The 21462-nt window shown below is 35.1% G+C and overlaps 1 protein-coding gene across 1 annotated transcript in view; it reads left to right on the top strand.

Moving 5' to 3' along the window:
* Positions 1-21462, top strand: part of LOC133519077 (dynein axonemal heavy chain 8) — an 86843-nt gene that overhangs the window by 41914 nt on the left and 23467 nt on the right. Inside the window, exons 26-57 of the mRNA XM_061852970.1 lie at positions 268-410; positions 1035-1215; positions 1451-1658; positions 2419-2548; positions 3536-3699; positions 4041-4184; positions 4564-4674; positions 4840-4994; positions 5347-5432; positions 5523-5722; positions 5985-6156; positions 6309-6557; positions 6673-6807; positions 6990-7118; positions 7222-7427; positions 7552-7690; positions 7975-8185; positions 9873-10029; positions 10144-10337; positions 10744-10909; positions 11132-11233; positions 13265-13487; positions 14102-14231; positions 15519-15736; positions 16116-16252; positions 16449-16501; positions 16670-16877; positions 17010-17271; positions 18999-19121; positions 19475-19592; positions 20059-20154; positions 20231-20337. Coding sequence (XP_061708954.1) covers positions 268-410; positions 1035-1215; positions 1451-1658; positions 2419-2548; positions 3536-3699; positions 4041-4184; positions 4564-4674; positions 4840-4994; positions 5347-5432; positions 5523-5722; positions 5985-6156; positions 6309-6557; positions 6673-6807; positions 6990-7118; positions 7222-7427; positions 7552-7690; positions 7975-8185; positions 9873-10029; positions 10144-10337; positions 10744-10909; positions 11132-11233; positions 13265-13487; positions 14102-14231; positions 15519-15736; positions 16116-16252; positions 16449-16501; positions 16670-16877; positions 17010-17271; positions 18999-19121; positions 19475-19592; positions 20059-20154; positions 20231-20337 — 5057 coding nt within the window. The remainder of the gene's footprint in view (positions 1-267; positions 411-1034; positions 1216-1450; positions 1659-2418; positions 2549-3535; positions 3700-4040; positions 4185-4563; positions 4675-4839; positions 4995-5346; positions 5433-5522; positions 5723-5984; positions 6157-6308; positions 6558-6672; positions 6808-6989; positions 7119-7221; positions 7428-7551; positions 7691-7974; positions 8186-9872; positions 10030-10143; positions 10338-10743; positions 10910-11131; positions 11234-13264; positions 13488-14101; positions 14232-15518; positions 15737-16115; positions 16253-16448; positions 16502-16669; positions 16878-17009; positions 17272-18998; positions 19122-19474; positions 19593-20058; positions 20155-20230; positions 20338-21462) is intronic.

Raw genomic sequence — 21462 nt, 5'->3', positions numbered from 1 at the left:
ACAGTCAAGTGTAACAATATGTGCACACAAGTTGCTCAAAAATATGTCCCTTAGCTCTTATGTCGGCGAATTAAGAGTTATGGGTCATATTTTTGAGTAAGTTGCGTGGACCCATGTTTTTACTCTTGACTATACAAGAAAATCATAATATAAAGTAAAGTAAATCATAATATATTATAAAGTGTTCTTTTCTCTCAATAAAAAACATGTTTTTTAATATTTGCTTAAGGAAAATAAACAGATTTATTCAATGCTGATTTTTTATAGGTGGGTCAAAATCAGGATCAATGATTGGTGGAGTCAGAAGTTACTTCCGAATGGTGTCCGAGCATAAAGATATTGTTCGAGCTGTTATGGCTTTACAGGGGATGATGTACATGTATAAACCTGACATTGAAAAGTTATTAAAGGTGAAATGACAATCTTTATTTCAGGCCATAGAGAAATAAGAAGTAAGAGAGTGCTCACCCCATACATCAGTTTTGGTACCAAAATGTTTATTATATTCGCAGTCAGTTTATTATATTAGGGGAACTCTCAGTACTGCTACTAGACAATAGATATCGCGGCAAACAAAAAGTTTAATGCTCAACGATTTTCCGCTAATATTATAACCAGAGTAACCGGAACTCTATTTTCAACTCCTACAATACTCATCGCTCATTGCACAGAAAAAAATACAAAAAGTCTAATCATAAATTTTGTTACAAAGTTAATTGTCTCTAGAGACTATAATTTTTAAGTTATTTAATAAACTTTTATATACCTATTAAAAGGGACTAATATCGAATAAAAAATGCCTCATAATTATTCCATGCTGTCATCCCTCAGCTTAATACAGGCCTTTGAAGGAACAAGGGAAGAGGGCCTAACTTATGCATCATTTTTTGCAGAAACATGACATTCTTGTTCTGAATTTTTTTTATTCAGGTGACCAAATTATTTAAGACTGTAGGTCTAACGTGCAAGAGCTTAATTTCTTATATTGACCGTAAAAAAAACCTGTCCTCAAAAGTTGTGTGTACTAATTTCAGGATTACGGTAGATATTCTTTCTTATGGGCGGAGGATAGAGTCCAACAAGTCCAAGACTTTGTCGATTCTAACCCCTTGAACGTCATCATCAGAGACATGTTGAAGAAGTACGAAGGACAAACGGAAGAAGTGAATAACTTGCCGGAGAGACATATTATTGGATCTATACAAATTAATACGGGTATTTGTGAAATTCATATCAGTTGCACTGCTATGTACTTTCATATTTAATTTTTTCGTGTTCAAATATACTGCTGATGTTCAAAGTTTTATGTGCCAAATGAGATCAAAGTTTTTTTTACATTTAGTCCCTTGTTTTGTTTTACAGAATTTTGTTTGCTCGGGACTCAAAATTCGAACTATTAAAAAATCACTATTTACATATTTTATTAAAATAAACTTTCTTTATGGTACAGACAATGTCAAGTTGGGTTTACATGTTGAATCTATTGAATGGAAGAGGATTTTGGGCAAGCTGCTGAGTGTGGCTTATAAGGAACGCGTTCTTAAAATGATGCAGTTCATCAACGACCGAATGAAGGCAATGGCCAAAAAGATCAAGGATTTGGATGACGTTCGCGTCGCGATGTTGTGCCTCGAAATGATTCGAGAAGCGTTTATTGAGTATGTATTCTATTTAAAATTGGAAGTTTACATTTTTAGAGAAGCAGAAATCTAATAAACGTTTGGATTGGCTCTTTACTGAAACTCCTAACTCCTTATCTATACCTATGTTCTATAATTTTTTCATATTTTTTCTTGTTTGCAAAGCTTTACTCCACATTTGAATACAGGATGTTTATTTAGTCACCTGCAATGATTTAGGGGCTGAATCTACAGGTCAAACTGAGCAACTTTTACTATGGGACCAGCCCCAAAATCGCGAAATAAAAAATTCACTCTCCCATAGAAAATGTCAAGGTCAGACAGCCAAAATGTATTAAACACCCAATTTTTTTTGCGATTTCGGGATTGGTCCCACAGTAAAAGTTGCTCAGTATGATTTATACATTCACCCCGTAAATTGTTGCAGGTGACTTAATAAACATATATATTTAGGGAGGGAGGAATAAAAGCCATAATCATATTTTTATTTTTTCGTGAATTTAGAATCATGTTGAGAATAAGTTATCCCATCAAAAACATTTTCATGTAAAATGTTGCCATAAAGAAACCATAGGGCTCGCACTGTAAAAAAGTTATCAGATCTCTTGTAGAGCCAAGCTTCTAACTCTACAAGCCCTAACTTCACAAACGTTACGCCTTAGTCAAAATATATGGCTTGCCCGTGCTGCGTGCACGGTAGATCCGTGCGCCGTGGTAAGCTACCTGGAAAATTTCTGATAACAGTTCAGTACTTTTGTCACCTCTGTTTTATTTATAGCATGGACATGGAACTGGATTTAATTGAAGAAAGTTACACGACATTTCATCAATTTAATATAGACATTTCCAAAGAAGATTCTGATATGGTTGACGGGCTGCGCTATGCATTTACAAATATGTTAGAGACTGTAAGTATAATTAAGACGTTAGGGTATTTCTTTTGAAACTACGTACATTTAGAATCAGTGTTGGCCGAAACGTTAATGCAATTGACCATTAACCATTACAAATTGAACCGTAAACTAACCGTCCGTTACGATTTGCGGTTTAATTTGTAATGGTTAAATGTCAATTGCAATTAACGAATGATGGCGTTGAAATTTCGAGCGCATTCGAAATACTATTAACATAAATTTTGAAACGTATAATTCACAATTTCTTGTTTTTTTGAAGTGAAAACTTCTTTAGCGGCGCTGTGCACTTTTTGTGATGGGGAAAAATGTTTAACTCGCGTCAGGGTCACGTGACCGCCAGATTGAAAATTCGTAAGATGGACACGTGACATCATAGTGACGTGCACATTGAAAATCATCGAAGCCTCATTCAAGTGTGACATTTTATTTTCTTCATAATGAAATTGCTGTCATAACGGTTAAAGAAATTTAATATTTGTTGTGTTGTATTGTATCTTTGTGTTGTTGGGTGTCCATGATTGTAGATACTCAAATTTTTCCTTACCAAGAAGGTAAATAACAGAAAAGAAGCGTGATTGTTTTACTTAATATGATGCAGGTGAACGATTCATTAACATTTACTGATTGTGTAGGCTTTAGTCCTGCTCACGTTTCATGAATTACTCTGTGTATGTTATATATTAACACTAAAAGTCGCATTTCAAAATATTTTCCAAACTCAAATTCATTTACGTAGGTATAATAGAGAATTATCTTTTTTTATAAAACTGCTACTCAATTTCTCCAAAAATCTAAAATGCACAACGTTAAATATTCAAGTTTTCACTTCTGCCGGCACTCCCGGAGTGCAACCCGTTATTTTTTTTGTTACATACTATAATGTACCATAAATTTAAAATTTTATGTTTTCTGTATTGTAAGGTTCTATTTGTTATAAAAATGATGTGCCAGTAAAAACTACTACAAGTTTTTTCGTTACAGGCTGCTTCAGTACAACAAAGAATAGTCGATATGCAAGGTCCACTGCAGAAGGAGCTAACCTCTGGCGTATCGACCTTTATGCAAGAAGTGCTCAAGTTTGACGCTGACTACGACGCCTTTGGACCTATGACTCCAGGTTTAACAGCGCGGGAAGCCAGTGACAGGTTGATTATTATTGATGGCGCATTGTTATATAAACAGCCTAGATAGAGTACAGAATAAATTAAGGGTACACGGAAAGAACATGTTTAGTCTTTTTTTTTGGAAAATGAGATTTTAATCTTAAAATTCTTATTGAATCATTATTTTATATCATCTGTTAACAATGTATATACAACGTTTCTTTTACTTTAACAAAACTGGTAATTTTTAAAGGTTGGAACGATTACATAAAAGCAACCAGACATGTAATTTCCGTGTGACCCCCAAATTGCGTTTTCTAAATTCAAAACTGCGAAAAATACTTTGGAATTAAGGAGAAGTTGAAATCAGATTTTTTTTTCAGAGTCATATTGTTTCAATCGAGATTTGATGAACTATGGAGAAGATTTGAAATGTATTCCAGTGGTGAAAAACTGTTTGGCATGGAGGTTAAGGATTACCCCATCTTACACGAAAAGAAAAAACAGTTCAACTTGCTTAATAAACTGTAAGTGATCTTTATCGCAAGATTTCTTATTTTCATCTATTGATACCTACGACCTATTTGGTTTATAGAAATCGCAAAATCAAAAAAAACCTTATTACTTATTACATTTGTTTTTAAAGTACATATGGTGCTATTTTGCCGCCCTACTGCGGTAACTCGCACTATACGTGCGTATGTCGAAATATTAAAGGGCCATTTGTACTGTAAAACGGTGTACAATACACGGGCGAAAAGGTAATAGGCAACGAATTTCCTACGTAATGTACTATTTGACAACATGTTTTTTTTATCAAATCGTGACCCGTCATTTCTTTACTTGCTTCTTGTATATTTACATCGTCTCTCATACACAAAATAAAAAGAAAATATTAAATTACAGGTATAGTTTATATTTATCCGTGATGAATTCCATCGATGGATACTTTGAGACTCCGTGGATAGCAATTGATATCGAGACCATAATTAATCAATTGGCAGAGTTCGACAAGAGGTAAGAACGAAATAACTGAATTGGAATTAACAAAACGGTATACCCAGCTGCAAAATTACATGGCCTCTTGGTGAATGAAATCGAATGAATGAAATTAGTTCTTAATGTGTGTAGGTGGTCACTGTATTTATTAGTGTGCTTCTAACTTTGAATGTCTCTGCTAAGGTGTCGTATGCTGCCAAGAGCGATGAAGGACTGGCCTGCATTTATCGAATTGAAAACAAAGATTGACGACTTCAACCAGACTTGTCCACTACTAGAATTGATGGCTGATAAGTCTATGAAAGATCGCCATTGGAAGAGACTGGAAAAGCTATTAGGTTAAATTTACGTAGTGACGTAGGCCACTAACTAATTCCCTAGTCTTGCCTTCTACTTAATTATTTTTGTAATTGAAGTGTAGTAACTAGAGCTCGAATGAAACCTCACGGCCAAGATTGAGAGACAAAGTAGGTAGGCACATGTATATGTCACGAAATTTTCGGCACGGCATACTTCAGAAAAAGTTAACTTCTTGCTAAATAAAATAACACTGGCGACTAATAAAAATACGGACGATGGGTAAGATTCAGCAATAGTGTATAATTTATTGTTTAAATTAGTTTTTAATGTTAATATTTTAAGAATAGGTATATTTTAATGGATTTAGCTATCCTTCCTTCGTATTTTTAGGTTGTATTTTGGATGTGGAATCAGAAACGTTCACATTGGCTAACGTAATGGAAGCGCCGTTATTGAAATATAAAGAAGACGTCGAGGTAATATTTAAACTTATTAATTAAACGAATTTTCTCATAAACTATTAAAAATCATAAGAACATATTCGTACGCATTTTGGTTTATTTTAGGATATCTGCATAAGTTCAGTGAAAGAGAAGGACATTGAATCGAAACTGAAACAAGTCATGGTTGACTGGGCTGTTGTAGATTTAACATTTGCACCTTTCAAGAATCGTGGAGATTTACTAATAAAGGCTCAAGATACATTGGACATTATTACGATGCTTGAAGACAGTTTAATGGTATTGAACTCCTTGGCGTCAAATCGGTACGTTTCCCAGTCGCAAATGGTGTTGTAACCTTGTACCTATTCTAGATAATAGTAATCAATTTAATAAATGAGCTGTAATCGAGACATTTAGACACTTGACATGTTCCACAAATTCAAGGTGTTTTATAAAACACATTAGATGAGTAAAGTATGTATAAATGAATACTTCCTGTAACATTTACCATTATATTGGTCCTTGTTAGGGTGTTATTCTCAAATAATTCAATCCATCTACTTAATAACATTATAAATCATATAGATACAACGCTCCATTTAAAAAAGATATTATACTATGGATTAACAAATTGGTAAGCACCAGCGAAATCCTCGAAAAGTGGCTGATAGTACAGAACTTGTGGATGTACCTGGAGGCTGTGTTCGTGGGAGGCGACATAGCTAAGCAATTGCCTGCAGAGGCTAAGCGATTTGCAGTAAGTTCACATTGGACGAGTTCTGGTATCATTGTATTTTAGTTTCATTAGCTATACTACACTTCATACGCAGTATCTGTGAGTCAGTAAAGATAAATATGTATCACGAGAAAAAATAAAGACGAAAAGATAAATTTACTCTTAAATTTTAGACAATCGACAAGACATACGTTAAGATAATGTATCGTGCTCGAGACATTATAAACTGCGTTGAGACTTGCACATCGGATGACAGTCTAAAACAGCTACTGCCGCATTTGCTAGAACAACTAGAGGCTTGTCAGAAGTCTCTTACAGGATATCTTGAAACAAAGCGACTTATTTTCCCACGGTTCTTCTTCGTCTCAGATCCAGTGTTGCTGGAGATTCTTGGTCAGGCCTCAGATCCTCATTCCATTCAGGTATGTTAACTGCATATTAACGCTTACCGCATCTGATGATTGTGATGTAATCAATCATCACTGATCAGGCTTTTACTGAGATCGACAAAAATGTAATTATGAATTTGTTTCTTAGCCGCATTTGCCTAGTATTTTCGACGCACTCAACACGGTTGACTTCGATGACAAGGAAAGGATTGTCAATATGAATTCTGATAACGGAGAAAAAATACCATTAGAAAGACCAGTTGTCTGCATGGGTGGTGTTGAGGTAAAGTTACCTAATAATTTTTACAATACACAATCCCTAGAGAAATGTCTTAAAAAGAAAATGTGATATGATAAAGCATCATGAATTAAGCTGGTTGTATGCTGGAATGTGGATCAATAAACTGGATATTATACTCTAATATAACTAACTCTAACTAAGTTAAAATGCATTAAAATTTTCAGAATTGGTTAAATGTCTTACTAGACACTATGAAAGATACCGTTCGAAATGTGATTGCGAGTATTTCACAAACCTTGGCTGGTGATCCAGAATTTGACTTTTTAGTAGGATTTTGGACTTTCCCAGGGCAGGTAAAAACATAATAAGCCTTATAGACATTATGAATTTGTGAAATAATTAAATAGTATTTTTTAGCCTCGCTCGGTTAAATGACATGTTCATTTGGCATTTTAGGCGGGTCTCTTAGGCATGCAAATTCTATGGACAAGTGACGCTGAATATGCACTTAAGAAAGCTAGAGCAGATCGCTTTATAATGCGTCTTACCAACCAGAAATTCCTCGATTTACTAAATGGCTTAATCGATTATACCGTTAAAGATCTAACTCCTTTGGACAGAACTCAGATAGAGACCATGATTACAATCCACGTACATCAGAGGTAAGAGCAAACAAAATAATTATTATATTAATAATGTATTTTTATTAAATTATTATAAATAACAAAATAATTATTTATATAAATAAAGTTAATTTATTTTATGAAACTTACTTTTACGTTACAGAGACATTTTTGATGATCTTGTAAAGCTGAGGATAAAATCACCAGGAGACTTTGAATGGCAAAAACAGGCTCGGTTCTACTACTATGAAGATTCAGATGACTGTCTTGTGTGCATCACAGACGTCATCTTTTTGTACCAGGTGATGTCTTATTTAATCTCGATGAAGTTCATCGACGCTATCTTTTAGATATAATAATATATTGTATTACTAAAACAAAGTTCCGATTCATACATTTACATTTTGTAAAGCTAAATTAGTTATTACCGTGTAGGTCTGTATGAGGGTCAGTACGTTTGCACTCCAGTTAGCCTACCTAGGTAAAGAGCAGGATATAACTTTTTAATTATAAAAAAAAGGAACTGGAGTAATTCCCGAAAGTGGTCAGCAATAAAATCCTGTATTGTGAACATTATTACGCACAGAACGAGTATTTAGGCATCACCGAGCGGCTGGTAATCACACCTCTAACGGATCGATGCTACATAACACTCTCTCAAGCTATTGGAATGAATATGGGTGGAGCTCCGGCCGGGCCTGCTGGCACTGGCAAGACTGAGACCACCAAGGACATGGCTCGGACTCTAGGCAAACTGGTCATCGTGTTTAACTGCTCGGATCAGATGGACTTTAGAGGTAATATTTTGGCGAAGGTAATTCATGTGTCTAAATCATGTCTGTTTTTCTGGATTATGCGAAAATGACGCAAAAAGCCACCACCACCACCACCACCAGTAGTCAGCCTTATAACGCATTTTTTAAGTTTGTACTCTCGACGTTTCTACAGGATTAGTCGGATAAATAAACGCATAACATGGTTAGATCAATTGTTTATTATACTTTTAAAACAAGGTATGTCAAAAATAACAATCCTCTTTATAATATCTATAATTAAGATTAAACAAAAAATGGCACTTTTCTCCAGTAGTCAGCCTCTAAAATCCAGTAAGCAGCCTTTGTGTACCCAGTACTCAGCCTTTATAAACTATTAATAACAATGAAATAAAAAACACTATTATTTGTATTAAAGTTAACGATATTATAATATTTATCATTCCTAGGTAGGAAGCTAGAGTATAGGTAGGTACCTATACTCTTATAAGTACAATTCTTATGCCACGAAATTTGTAGGCCATAGGTGCTTAAAATTATTCTTGCAAACTAATAAACACTGTATTTATCTTCTTATTTTCTATGAATGAATCTGTTTATTGAATAGAATTCATTATTTTTTTTAAATCGGTTTAATTGCTGGTGAAACCCGTGCAGGGGTCCGTTAGTTATTGGAATATTTCTCAACAAAAGTATGTATACACTTTTGAACCTTATTTTAATCAGTTAAAGTTCATAATATTTGGCAGCGACGTACCAAGGAAGATAATGGCTGAGTACTGGATCCGCGAAATCCAGTGGTCAGCCGCATTAAAACGTTATTTCAAATGCGGCTGACTACTGGGTTTTACTTTAAATTGACTGAGACATGCCTAACTAAATTTGAAAATGTAAATGTAACGGTCCTAACGGTCGCATTGGATCGAAAAAAAAAAACTAATAACCCGAAGGTCAGCCGCGGGAGGCTAGGCACTGGATTTTTTGTAAAAAAGGTATCCAGTGGTCAACCTCCTCAATTTATAAGTTAAATATTGATATTTCTCTTTAAATATAACGCAATTTAATAGATAAACTAACCAATAAACCCAGCATTAACAAAAAACAGTAACTTTTTATATTAAAACATATTTTTTCTCACGCGTTAAGAGAACACCACGTGCAGTAAAAAATATGGCGCACATGACACTTCAGCTCTCGTCAACAAACATCACCTTTATGAACGAGTATATTTCTTCTCCCCGATACCTCACCGCACCTGCCGCGTTACGTATTAACCAATAAGGAATCAGAGCTCCTATTTGACTACTCGAGATTAGTTTAATCGAATATACCAGATATTTATGACCAATAAACGACTTAAAAGGCTGACTACTGGTCCCTGGCTGGCCACTGGTGCTGTTACCCTACTCATAGATAAATTCTTGGTCATGCGTAGCATAACTCTACATTAATTCAACTGCAGTCCTAATATGGATGAACGTGGGCTACATAAATACAATACTACATGTCCCAGTGTTAGTGAAGAATGTTGAAAATATTATTTTTATTGTACTTAATGACACAATCATTCTTTGGCGACGTATATCATGAAGCTTTAGATTGTGCTTGTTTTGGAGATATAGTTAAAATATAAATGAACTAAAGAAGTCCAGCAACAAAGAATATTTTTTCTTGCAACACTTTCACCAATATAATCATACATCAATTTCAGGTTTAGGTCGTATTTATAAAGGCCTAGCACAGTCCGGAACATGGGGATGCTTTGATGAATTCAATCGTATTGAATTACCTGTGCTCTCTGTAGCAGCGCAGCAAATTTACATTTGCCTGACTGCTAGGAAAGAAAAGAAAGAATTCTTTTTGTTCAGGTATTCGTATCAGAGTCATAGTCTCCATTGCATATCTTTTAATCAGTTTTATTTTTGAGAGATGTCCAATAAGAGTATCGCATCCTACTTGTAACTATTCATGTGAATTTTTAGTGATGGTGATACAGTGAGCCTGAATCCAGAGTTTGCATTCATCATCACGATGAACCCTGGTTACGCCGGAAGGCAGGAACTCCCCGAGAATTTGAAGATCCAGTTCCGTTCCGTAGCCATGATGGTGCCGGACAGGCAGATTATCATTCGCGTCAAATTGGCTAGTTGCGGTTTCAAAGAAAACATTTTATTGGGTAAACGTGGACGACAGTATTTAAAAACCGGCCGCGAGTATGTCGGGCCATGCTCAGTGTAGGGTTCCGTAGTTACCCTTCTGTCACAATAGGCTGCCTTGAACGGAATATTAATATTGCCTAAATATCAGGCTTTGTTTTCTTTCTGAGCAATGATTTCCGAAAATATATACTTTATCAAATATAAAGTCGCACTCCACTTTATCCAAAAAGACAGTGAAGCAAGCCCTATATAAATACTCTAAAATCTATCAGAAATTATAAGGCTTTTCTAAGATAGTGGTCTACTTGACTGTTAAATCCTAATGCCTCTAAATTACACAGAACTTTTTTTATACATTTGTTTACGACTATTAGAGTTACATATAATTAGAGCAATTTTGATTACATTATTGTTTAATTGTAGCACGCAAATTCTTCACATTATACAAGCTGTGCGAAGAACAGTTGTCCAAACAGGTGCATTATGACTTCGGACTTCGCAATATTCTATCTGTGTTGAGGACTATGGGTGCTCAGAAACGTGCTAACCCAGATAATACTGAAGAGAACATTATGATGAGAGTACTAAAGTAAGAAAATTTTTCCACATAACACTTGTCATTAAATTTTCCTCGACTAAAGACGAGTTCTCTCGCAATTATTTAAGCAAAAAGCCGTCAACCGTTGAAAACAAAACTAGTGTAAACGCGGCCTTAATTAACCTCTGACCCGCCGTCCTGATTTTAATAAATATTAAAATAAGAATATCGAAAAGAATTGGAAAGATAACATTGACAAAACTTTGTTAACAGGGAAATGAATGTGTCAAAACTAGTAGACGAGGATGAACCATTGTTCGTATCTTTGATTGAAGATTTGTTCCCGGGAATGAAGCTCACTCAAACAGTGCAAAGGTGAATATATATTTACAGTACATATGGTGCTCCTTTCCCGCACGCGTGCAGGAATGAGCACTTTCCGTGCATATGTCGAAACTTTAAAGAGCCATATGTACTGTAAAACGTTGTACAATACACGTACGAATAGGTAATTCGCAACTCGTGTTGATTTAAAACACTCCCTTCGGTCGTATTTTAATTTATCTCCACTCGTTGCGAAACTCCTATTTTCTGCACTTGTATCGGAATATTCGGAATAGTTATTTACGACACGAGTTGCGAATTACCTATTCGCACGTTCCATGCATATGCACGGAAAGTGCTCATTCCCGCACGCGTGCGGGAAAGTAGCACCATAGATTTAGATTTAGATTTAGATTTATTTATTTCACAATATATGATTACAGTACAAATTACATCAATGTCAATTTATAAGAATCTATATTGTGATCGTCAGAAATAAACTTAAATAATAACAAGATAATCCAAATAAATTAATTTCAATAATAATATACAGGATGATTCAGGAGACGTGAGCAGGATCAAGCCTGCATATTCAGTAAATTATCAGCAACTGTTTCGTATTATTTACGATATTTATGGTCACCCTCTTTGTTTTATCCATAATAAGTGACAAATTGAATGTCATCGGAGTGTGGTTACTTTTATAAAATCGTATCTCACTCAAGTGTGACATTTTATTTTCTTCATAATCAAAGTGCTGTCATAACGGTTAAAGAGGTTTTATCTTTGTTAATTGTTTTAGGGTGTCCATGATTGTAGATAATCAAATTTGCCCTTAACAAAAAGTTAAATAACAGATAAAAAGCGTGATTGTTGTACTCAAATATGATGGTGAACGATTCATTAAGATTTACTGATTGTGTAGGCTTAGTCCTGCTCACGTCTTATGAATCACCCTGTATATATGAAAATTTTCACCTGAAAAGGATCGTCAAATAATATCAAGAATAAGCAAAGACAATGTCAAATCATTATGCAATTATAAATTATACAGTTATGTAAAAAAATCACTTATTGAATATAATGGGTTGTCCAGTAAAAAGTTTTTCAATAGACGCTTGAATGTTGTATCGGATGTTTCCGTCCTTATTTCTGCTGGTAATCGCTCATAATAAGTCGGACCGATGCCACGCGGGTTCTTTGCTGCAAGTGCCATGCGACGTGGAACTGTTCGCAATCGACCTGTAGTTCTAATGTTTATACCAGCTACCTCAACGCGTTTAAACAAAGATAGGTTATTTCTAACATACATAAGGATTTCGAACAAATATAACGAGTAGTGCGTCATTATTTTGTGCGTTACAAAAAGGCCCCTGCATGAATGTCTAGGCTTCGCACCTGCTAGCGTTCTTATTGCCTGTTTTTGCATGATAAACACTCGGTTGGCATGCGTCGAGTTTCCCCAAATGAGTACACCATACGTCATAGTGAGTGGAAGTGAGCGTAGTAAATCGATTTTAATGTAACATACGAAACAAGGGGTTTCAACTTCCGTAATGCAAAGACTGCACTACTCAATCTATTGCATAGCTGGTCAACATGGCACTTCCAGTTCAGATTCGAATCCAACATAAAGCCAAGGAACTGCGTTTCACTGCACATTGGCATATGTACTGTAAATAACTATTATCTATTCGATTGTATAACTGATCATATTAACTGTGAAATTAAGAACCAAGACCACGGCCACGAGCAACTGGCGGATGAGGGTAACTTAGGACTGTGGAAAACATTTATTGTCTTAGTTTAGCAGTGTCACCTACTGTGGTTGATATGATGACAAGAACAGTTATTACTGTTATTAGATAAGATAAGATAAAATTGATTTCGTTGGAAGTATCAAAAATCATAACAGTTATAATACGCTTAAAGTACTTAAATACTGTAAATACATATACAAACTTGGTTCAGAAAAGTAAACCTAAAATAATCAATACCTAAAATAAGACTTGATACTTGTATCTTATCTTATTGATTTAAGCATGATACAATGCTGTCACTAATGTTTTTGTCACGTTTTAGAGAAATGCAGCGTGCTATAACTTTGGTGACCGAACGCACAGGCCTGGTGAATCATCCCGACTGGAACTTGAAGATAATTCAGTTGTACGAGACTTCCCTCGTGCGGCACGGTCTGATGACCATGGGCCCGACTGGGTCTGGCAAGACTACTTGTATTCACAGTTTAATGGCAGCGTTAACTGTGGTTGGGAGACCGCATAGAGAGAATCGGATGAATCCCAAGGTGATTTTGTAGATTTTTCTACTAAAAAAAGTTGTAATTATTTGGTTAACTGATTTTATTTTATTTATCATAGGAAATATTATCTTCTATAAAAATAGTAGATGTAACTCATGACCAGACGTTGTTTTTGTAGCAAAAACGAGTGTTAGAGAAAATGAAAAATCGATAAATCTGTTATCATATCATGTTAAAAAAATTATTTTATTTTATTTATTTATCAAAAATCGATAAATCTGTTATCGATAACTCAGTCATAAATGAGTAATTAAAAGATGTAACTTCTACATGCTCTAAATAACCGAAACATTTCAAGCAATGTAAATCAATTACAAATCGGTACACAAGAAATCATGTATATTTAAAACTTAAAAAATACCAATATACCAAAGAACATATGGAATGTGTTGTTTATTTCGCGGTAGCGATATTCTTATACAATGTTAAAATATATACGAGATTTATTTATGCTCATGACTATTTCTAGGAATTGCAACTCATCAATCACGCCTGAGCCGATATTTTACTTTGAAGTACAAAAAAAGCTTGAAGAAACAGAATCGTGACTTTATCTTAGAAGTTTTTGACTATATTTAAAGAATTATTCTTAATTTTAGGCTATAACTGCTCCTCAAATGTTCGGACGTCTAGATGTTGCGACTAATGATTGGACAGACGGTATCTTTTCTACCTTATGGAGACGAGCGTTGAAAGTTAAAAAGTCTGATACCACGTGGATTGTGTTAGGTTAGTAAGTAATAATTTTTTCACGTCAGCAGTTCGAACAAGCATTTTGCTCACCGAGTGAGACAAAATAACATTCAAGTGACCTTTAGATTCGAATGTCATTTCAACGTGCGGGGCCTAATACAAGTTCGAAATATTTGGATTCTATTGTCTTTATCCCTTTCACGTCATTAGCAAAAAGAAAGAGACAAAAAAAGTGCATTCGTAATTCAACTGTATATTGACGGTTTATAATAGACCCCCGAAATAAGTCAGACCGCATCGTTCCAAAACACCCTTTCTTCATTCGTAATAATTAATTAATGAAATAAAAGTTTAAAATTTAATAAAAACACCATATTTTACGTATTTTATTATACAATCAAAACAATGAACTTATACAAATTTACGCAATTGTTACGCAGTAAATAATTCTACTTAACTACTTTTAACGATCTCTACTATAGTTGACAAATAGTAGTATCCGCAATTCGGACCGGATCTTACGAAGTTTTTTTTTACAAAAAAAGTTGTCGATTGAACTGTCAATTGATGTTCGTTAAATCATTATTTTCGTATTATTTTATTGAAATTTCTTTCGTTTTGTTTTATTGCGGTAATTATAGTTAATTGTTAGAATACCTTCAGAAAACATGAGTGAAATAGTGATCCGTCCGCCTGGATTACATTTTTTCAGGTTGTATTTTTTGATGACTGACTGACGTGAAAATTTTTGTGTACTACACGAAATCAAAGTTATTTACATCTCGTGCGCTTTTGAGTCCCTTACTACGCTCAAGATTCTAAATTAGATTCACTAAAAAGGGGTGTACAGGTTTTTAAAGGGTCGGCAACGCGCATGTAATGCCTCTGGTGTTGCAGGCGTCCATAGGCTACGGTGACTGCTTACCATCAGGGGGGCCGTATGCTTGTTTGCCACCGTCGTGGTATAAAAAAAACTCGCTACGCTCGTGAATCTATTATAGAATCTTTCAAAACAAGCACTCGAAGAAATATAAAACTTTGCTCTCTTGTTGTACAAATAACTATAGGTATTGCATTACGATATAATCAATAGTTATTTGTCATATTTAACAATCATAAATTCATACAGATTAGTTTAAAATAATTGATATTGTTAATACTTTATAAAATAAATAAATCATTAGACAAGCCCAAGATAATCAGCTAGTTAAAATACACCGAAATTTAGGGATCTACTTTATCAAATATTCTGAAACTTTTGTCTGAATTTTGAATGCATGCACCAAAAATTAATCTAGTAAAATACTAACTTTATTTACCTAGATGGTCCTGTTGACGCTGTGTGGATTGAAAATTTGAACTCCGTGTTGGATGATAATAAGACTCTAACTCTAGCCAATGGTGATCGTATATCCATGGCGTCCAACAGCAAATTGGTGTTTGAGCCAGACAACGTCGACAATGCCTCGCCGGCCACAGTTAGCCGCATGGGGATGGTATTCTTGTCGTCATCCGTGTTAAAATGGCAGCCGATATTAGAGGTAAATATTCATGAATCTTGCATAACTGGATCAGGCATGAGGGGTGGGGGGAAATGATCGAACGGTCTTGTATAGTAGGGGTAGCAGAGAAAGCGTTATTATTGTTTGTCCTTGTCACAATCTCTTTTTTTTTAATCCCCACCATAAATTTTAGTACATTATGTGTATTATTTGGTTACGATATCATCTTTGACAGCCAGACCAGTCTAAAATGCAGTCTAAAACGCAGTCTAGAACGCAGTCTAGAAGAGCAGAGTCAAATCAAGAGACAGTCGAATGGAATCGATTGTCAAAAATATCTCATTCATTATACACAAGATTAAATATATGTATATACTTTTACTGCTGCCTGTAATAAAAAAATCTGTAATTTTTTTAGGGTTGGCTAAAGAAAAGGTCCCAAAAAGAAGCTGATTCTTTGCGTAATGCGTTTAACAAGATTTACGATGAAGTTCATGCATTTGTACAACAGAAGCTACCCGCCAAAATGAAATTACTTGAAGCCATTTATGTCCGGTAATACATTTATGCTACCTAAAGTATTAAAGATTTTATTTTAGATAACACGTTATTCTTATAAATATTATATGACATCTATCACATCTATAGCATTATATATTTTTTCCATTAAAATATAACAATCAAGAAAGGGTTAGATATACAAATAATTATCACTACAGTAATATGTAACGTTTGGTAATATTTTAAACAGGCAATGCATCGATGTACTTACTGGACTGCTTTCCATTGAGATTCCTAGTGGAAGTAAGTTTTTTTATTGTGTCATACTATTAATTATTTTTCAATAAAGTTAGGCTGTCGTAGTTAGGCCGACAACTCTAAAACGACGAGGTTTAACGAGCTTATGTATAAAAAATGAGTATCCAATTAACTGGAAAATTAACATAGTAATATAATATAACTCACTTTCAGAAAGTCACACGGATCGACATTTGGAACGCCTATTTATCTTTGCCATGATGTGGTCGTTGGGGGCCGTGTTAGAACTAGATGCTCGCACGAAAATGGCCGAGTTTTTCACTAAACTACCTGCTAAAATGGACTATCCGGGTGGTAAATCGAAGGAATGGGTTATGCCATTCGAGTTCATGGTCAATCCTGCTGGTCAATGGCAACATTGGTTAGCTAATTTTAATTGCTTTATGCGTTTACTACAGCGTCTATTTACGAAATTGGTGCAATACATATACATACTCGTAAGCTGTAAAAGCCTAGTTGTTACTACACTTTATTCATACATGTCATTTTTTAGGTCCGAAAGCGTTGAAGATTATATTTACCCGACTGACAGCGTGCCTGAATATGCTTCAATTTTAGTCCCCAACGTCGATAACGTCTGTATTTCATTCTTGATCGATACGATTGCTAAACAGAATAAGGCTGTATTGCTGATTGGTGAACAGGGAACTGCTAAGACAGTAATGTTGAAGAGTTATATGGCAAAATACGACAACGAGGTCAAACTTTTCAAAATGATAAACTTTTCTTCTGCGACTACACCAAATATGTTTCAGGTACATGTTTGTATTTAATGTTAATTAGATCAGTTAGGGTTCCGTAGCCAAAATGGCAAAAACGGAAGTTCAGAAATTAAAAATTCTTTAATAGTCCAATAAATGTGCCCCTCTCCCATCCCACTAACTTCACCGGCTGTACAAAAAATATGGAAAAAGTAGGCCCTTTCGCTTTTATGACTTTTTCATAACATAACATATAAAGCATACGGGACCCACGCTATCGCTAGAACAGTCCGGGTTTGGACAGAAACTTCCGACACTTAGTTTTATATGATGCTTTCTGTAGATAACGAAGTGTCAGAGGCCTCGGCCGGGATCCGCACCGTTCTAGGGTAGTCGTCAACTCAAACACGACAATACAATAGAATTTCATACTCGTGTTGTGTTCGATTTTTCGTTTATACTTTAGAAGGTAATGACCAGGACACAATTTTTAACTTACCTATACCACGCGCGTCCAATGATGATTGGCATGGATATATAAATCATGCATGGCGACAGAGCGGTTAAATAAAAACTACAAGAATTTTATTTTAGGATACCTCCCATGTTTGTTTGACTGTGAAAATTTATTGAAGTGAAAACTTCTTTAGCGGTGCAGTGCACTTTTTGTGATGGGGAAAAAATGTTAAATCGCGTCAAGGCGTCAGGTGTCACGTAACCGTCAGATTGAAAATTCTTAAGACGGACACGTGACATCATGTGACGTGCAAATTGAATGTCATCGAAGCCTGGTTACTTTTGAAAAATCGTATATCATTCAAGTGTGACATTTTATTTTCTTCATAATCAAAGTGCTGTCATACATAACGGTTAAAGAAGTTTAATCTTTGTTAATTGTGTTGTATTGTATCTTTGTGTTGTTGGGTGTCCATGATTATAGATACTCAATTTTTTCCTTACCAAAAAGTTAAATAATAGAAAGGAAGCGTGATTGTTTTACTTAATATGATGGTGAACGATTCATTAACATTTACTGATTGTGTAGGCTGTAGTCCTGCTCACGTCTCATGAATTACTCTGTATATGTTATATTATATATTACTTAACACTAAAATTCGCGTTTCAAAATATCTTTCACACTCAAATTTATTTACGTAGGTATAATAGAGAATGAAAAACTGCTACTCAATTTCTCCAAAATATCAAAAATGCACAACGTTAATATTCAAGTTTTCACTTCTGCCGGCACTCCCGGAGTGTAACCCGTTGTTTTTTTTTTGGAAAAAGAATTTGGCTTTATCCCAATGGTGTGGAGTATCGTTGGATAGGTATTTTAAAAGGATAGGTTTTTTAGGGTCTCTAGCAACCATCATTTGATAAAATGAATCTTTTTGGAAATATAGTTCTGAAAGAAAAAAAAATATGTCCCCCCTTCAAATTTTTTAACCATTGATCCAAAATGATGAATGATGATTAATAAAGGCCCTCGTTACCTCGTTAGCCTATTCTGTCAAAACGGTCACTACGGAACCATACACTGAGCATGGCCCGAAATGCTCTTGGCCGATTTTTTGTTACTTGATTGTTACATTTCCAAATAAATAAATGTACTAAACTTCCCAAAAAAGTCTACAAACTACTCCATACAAAAATGAACTGTCATAGAGGGATCATCATTCGAATCTAGGCATAGGCATATTTTCTGTTTGATAATGACGTTTGAAGAGACAAGCCTTTCACAATTTAACAACACAATAATAAATGCATTTGTTTTAAAACAGAGGATTATAGAATCTTATGTGGAGAAGAGAGTTGGTATGACGTACGGCCCTCCCGGTAACAGAGCTATGACTGTCTTCGTAGATGATATCAACATGCCCATTGTAAACGAATGGGGTGATCAGGTAAAATTAATATAGTTATCACTTTGTGTCTTCACACCAATGCGTTTGTTCCTACTTATCCATTCAATGTGTGCAATGCCAAAGACCCATTAATTGGTAGTAGAGTTGTAAAGTGTCAAGTCTAAACTAACCAGCAAAGTATATTTTGCCGGACATTTTTGAGAATAATAGATTAGTAAGATCCGAAAAGGAGATGCCGGGACGACTTGGAGGGTGGGAACATCCCAGCGACAGGATCGAGTCCCAACAGTGGGATACTAAAGTAGGCCAATAAAAAATAGATATATTAATTTTTGGTCATTGATTACGATTAACTACGAGTAACAACTGACACTTGTTTTTTGCATTCACAGGTCACCAATGAAATAGTACGTCAAATGATGGAGTGTGGTGGATTCTATTCATTGGAAAAACCGGGAGAATTTATAATTATAGCTGATATACAAATGTTTGGTGCAATGATTCATCCAGGTTATACTTTAGACATAAAAGGTCACTGTATACCTGATGGGATAATATAGCGGTCCAAAACAAGAGTGACTATATAAATGCTTGTGTCGAGCACCACTCATCACCGCCGCATACAAAATTGTATGTTGGGCGGTTCGGGAAGAATCCCATTCCGTATACAGGGATCTTACTTAACGCATGCCATAAAATAAGTTATTGGAGGAGCGACTGTACTTTGTGTTGCCCAAAGAGGACGAGATTCACCTTATTAAAGTTAAAACGGTAAATTTTACTTACTTGGCTATGGTATTTGCTTTTAAATATGTCACTTTCGTTTGCCATATTAAAGAAACAGATGTAACACGAATGTTTAGGCAAATACTTCCATGTTTACATGATATTTCTATGTATTCATATTTACCAAAAGGTTAACTATATAATTTAGTATTTATTAAAACTACACTAAGTATAATATCATTTTTCACAGGTGGCGGTCGAAATGACATCCCCCCTCGACTTAAGAGACAATTTAACGTATTTAACTGTACATTACCAAGCGATGTATCGATGGATAAGATATTCGGTAAGACGCTGTTATCATTCAACTTTGAAATTAATTTTGCACGTCACTATAAACTCGTATTTTATTGCATGTTCAGAAACCATCAGTGCTGGATATTTCTGCAAGACTCGTTTTGACAAGAAGCTTGTAGATTTTATGCCAAAACTTGTGCCTGTAACGCGCGTGATCTGGCAGCAGACAAAGGTAATATACTTCATTTTGATTTTAATTATCAATAAGCAAAATTTTGCAATAAGACAATATAGTACATTTCGATGCTAGTGCGGAAAGTATGTCATTACTTCACGAGTACGGAGATATCTTACTACGAGCCGTAGGCGAGTGGCATGACTCGGGACGAGTGAAGAATGATATTTCCGCACGTGTATCGAACGACGTTTTTTAATACAGTTGCGAAAAAATATGAAAAACAAGTACTTTTTTGTAAATATAAAATCCCCTTTGGACCCGGGTATGTCCTTAAACTACGTCCATGGACCCGGGTATGTCCTTAAACTACGTCCAAAAGAGAGGTATGGGCAATGTGAATGTCATCTCGCCTTGTGTGGTAGGGCACAGCACAGCAGATGTCATTCCAGATCTAGAGCAGAGCCCAACTGGGGAAGTACCTCCACCTTACAGAAAACCGCAGCCAAATAACACTTGACCCTACTCATAGTGTTGTGTTCCTGGGGTGGGGTTAGGGTCGGCAACGCGCATGTAACTCCTCTGGAGTTCCATCAGGTTTCCATCAGGCAGGCCGTATGCTTGTTTGCCACCGACGTAGTATAAAAAAAATAAAAAATATTATACTATTATTATCTATGTATCGTTATTTACGATTATTTGTGTATCGTATATTTAAATTGTATGAAAACAAATCGATTGATGCCTTTGGAAACTTAAAACATTCTTGCAGTAATAAAAAACACCTCGGCTTTGACAGGCGTTTCGGCAGCTATTCCGTTCCATTCAGACAACTTATTCAGAACGGTTTTTCAATATTCAATATTAAAAAATAAACGTGTTTTAATGATGAAGAGGTAGGTAATAAAATATGAAATACTCGTATGCTTATATTTATTATTTTTACATTAACAGTAGGTTTTTATGTTGATAACGACTTTTAAAGGAAACTAACAGGTATACACTCACCAATAAGTAGTCATGAATTGGAACAAGTGGAAAAGTAAAAAGCACTAGTTCCCGAAATCCAACTTTCCGCACGCTAAACAGCTACGTAAAGTAGCACTTTTTGAGCAACTGTATTAAAAATACTTCAAATACGTCATTTTCACTCAATTTTAAAATTTCCCTCGGCAGCTTTGG

Source organism: Cydia pomonella, chromosome 6 (genome assembly GCF_033807575.1).
Source record: "Cydia pomonella isolate Wapato2018A chromosome 6, ilCydPomo1, whole genome shotgun sequence".
NCBI classification, from domain to species: domain Eukaryota; kingdom Metazoa; phylum Arthropoda; class Insecta; order Lepidoptera; family Tortricidae; genus Cydia; species Cydia pomonella.
This window is presented reverse-complemented; position numbering and strand designations above follow the sequence as displayed.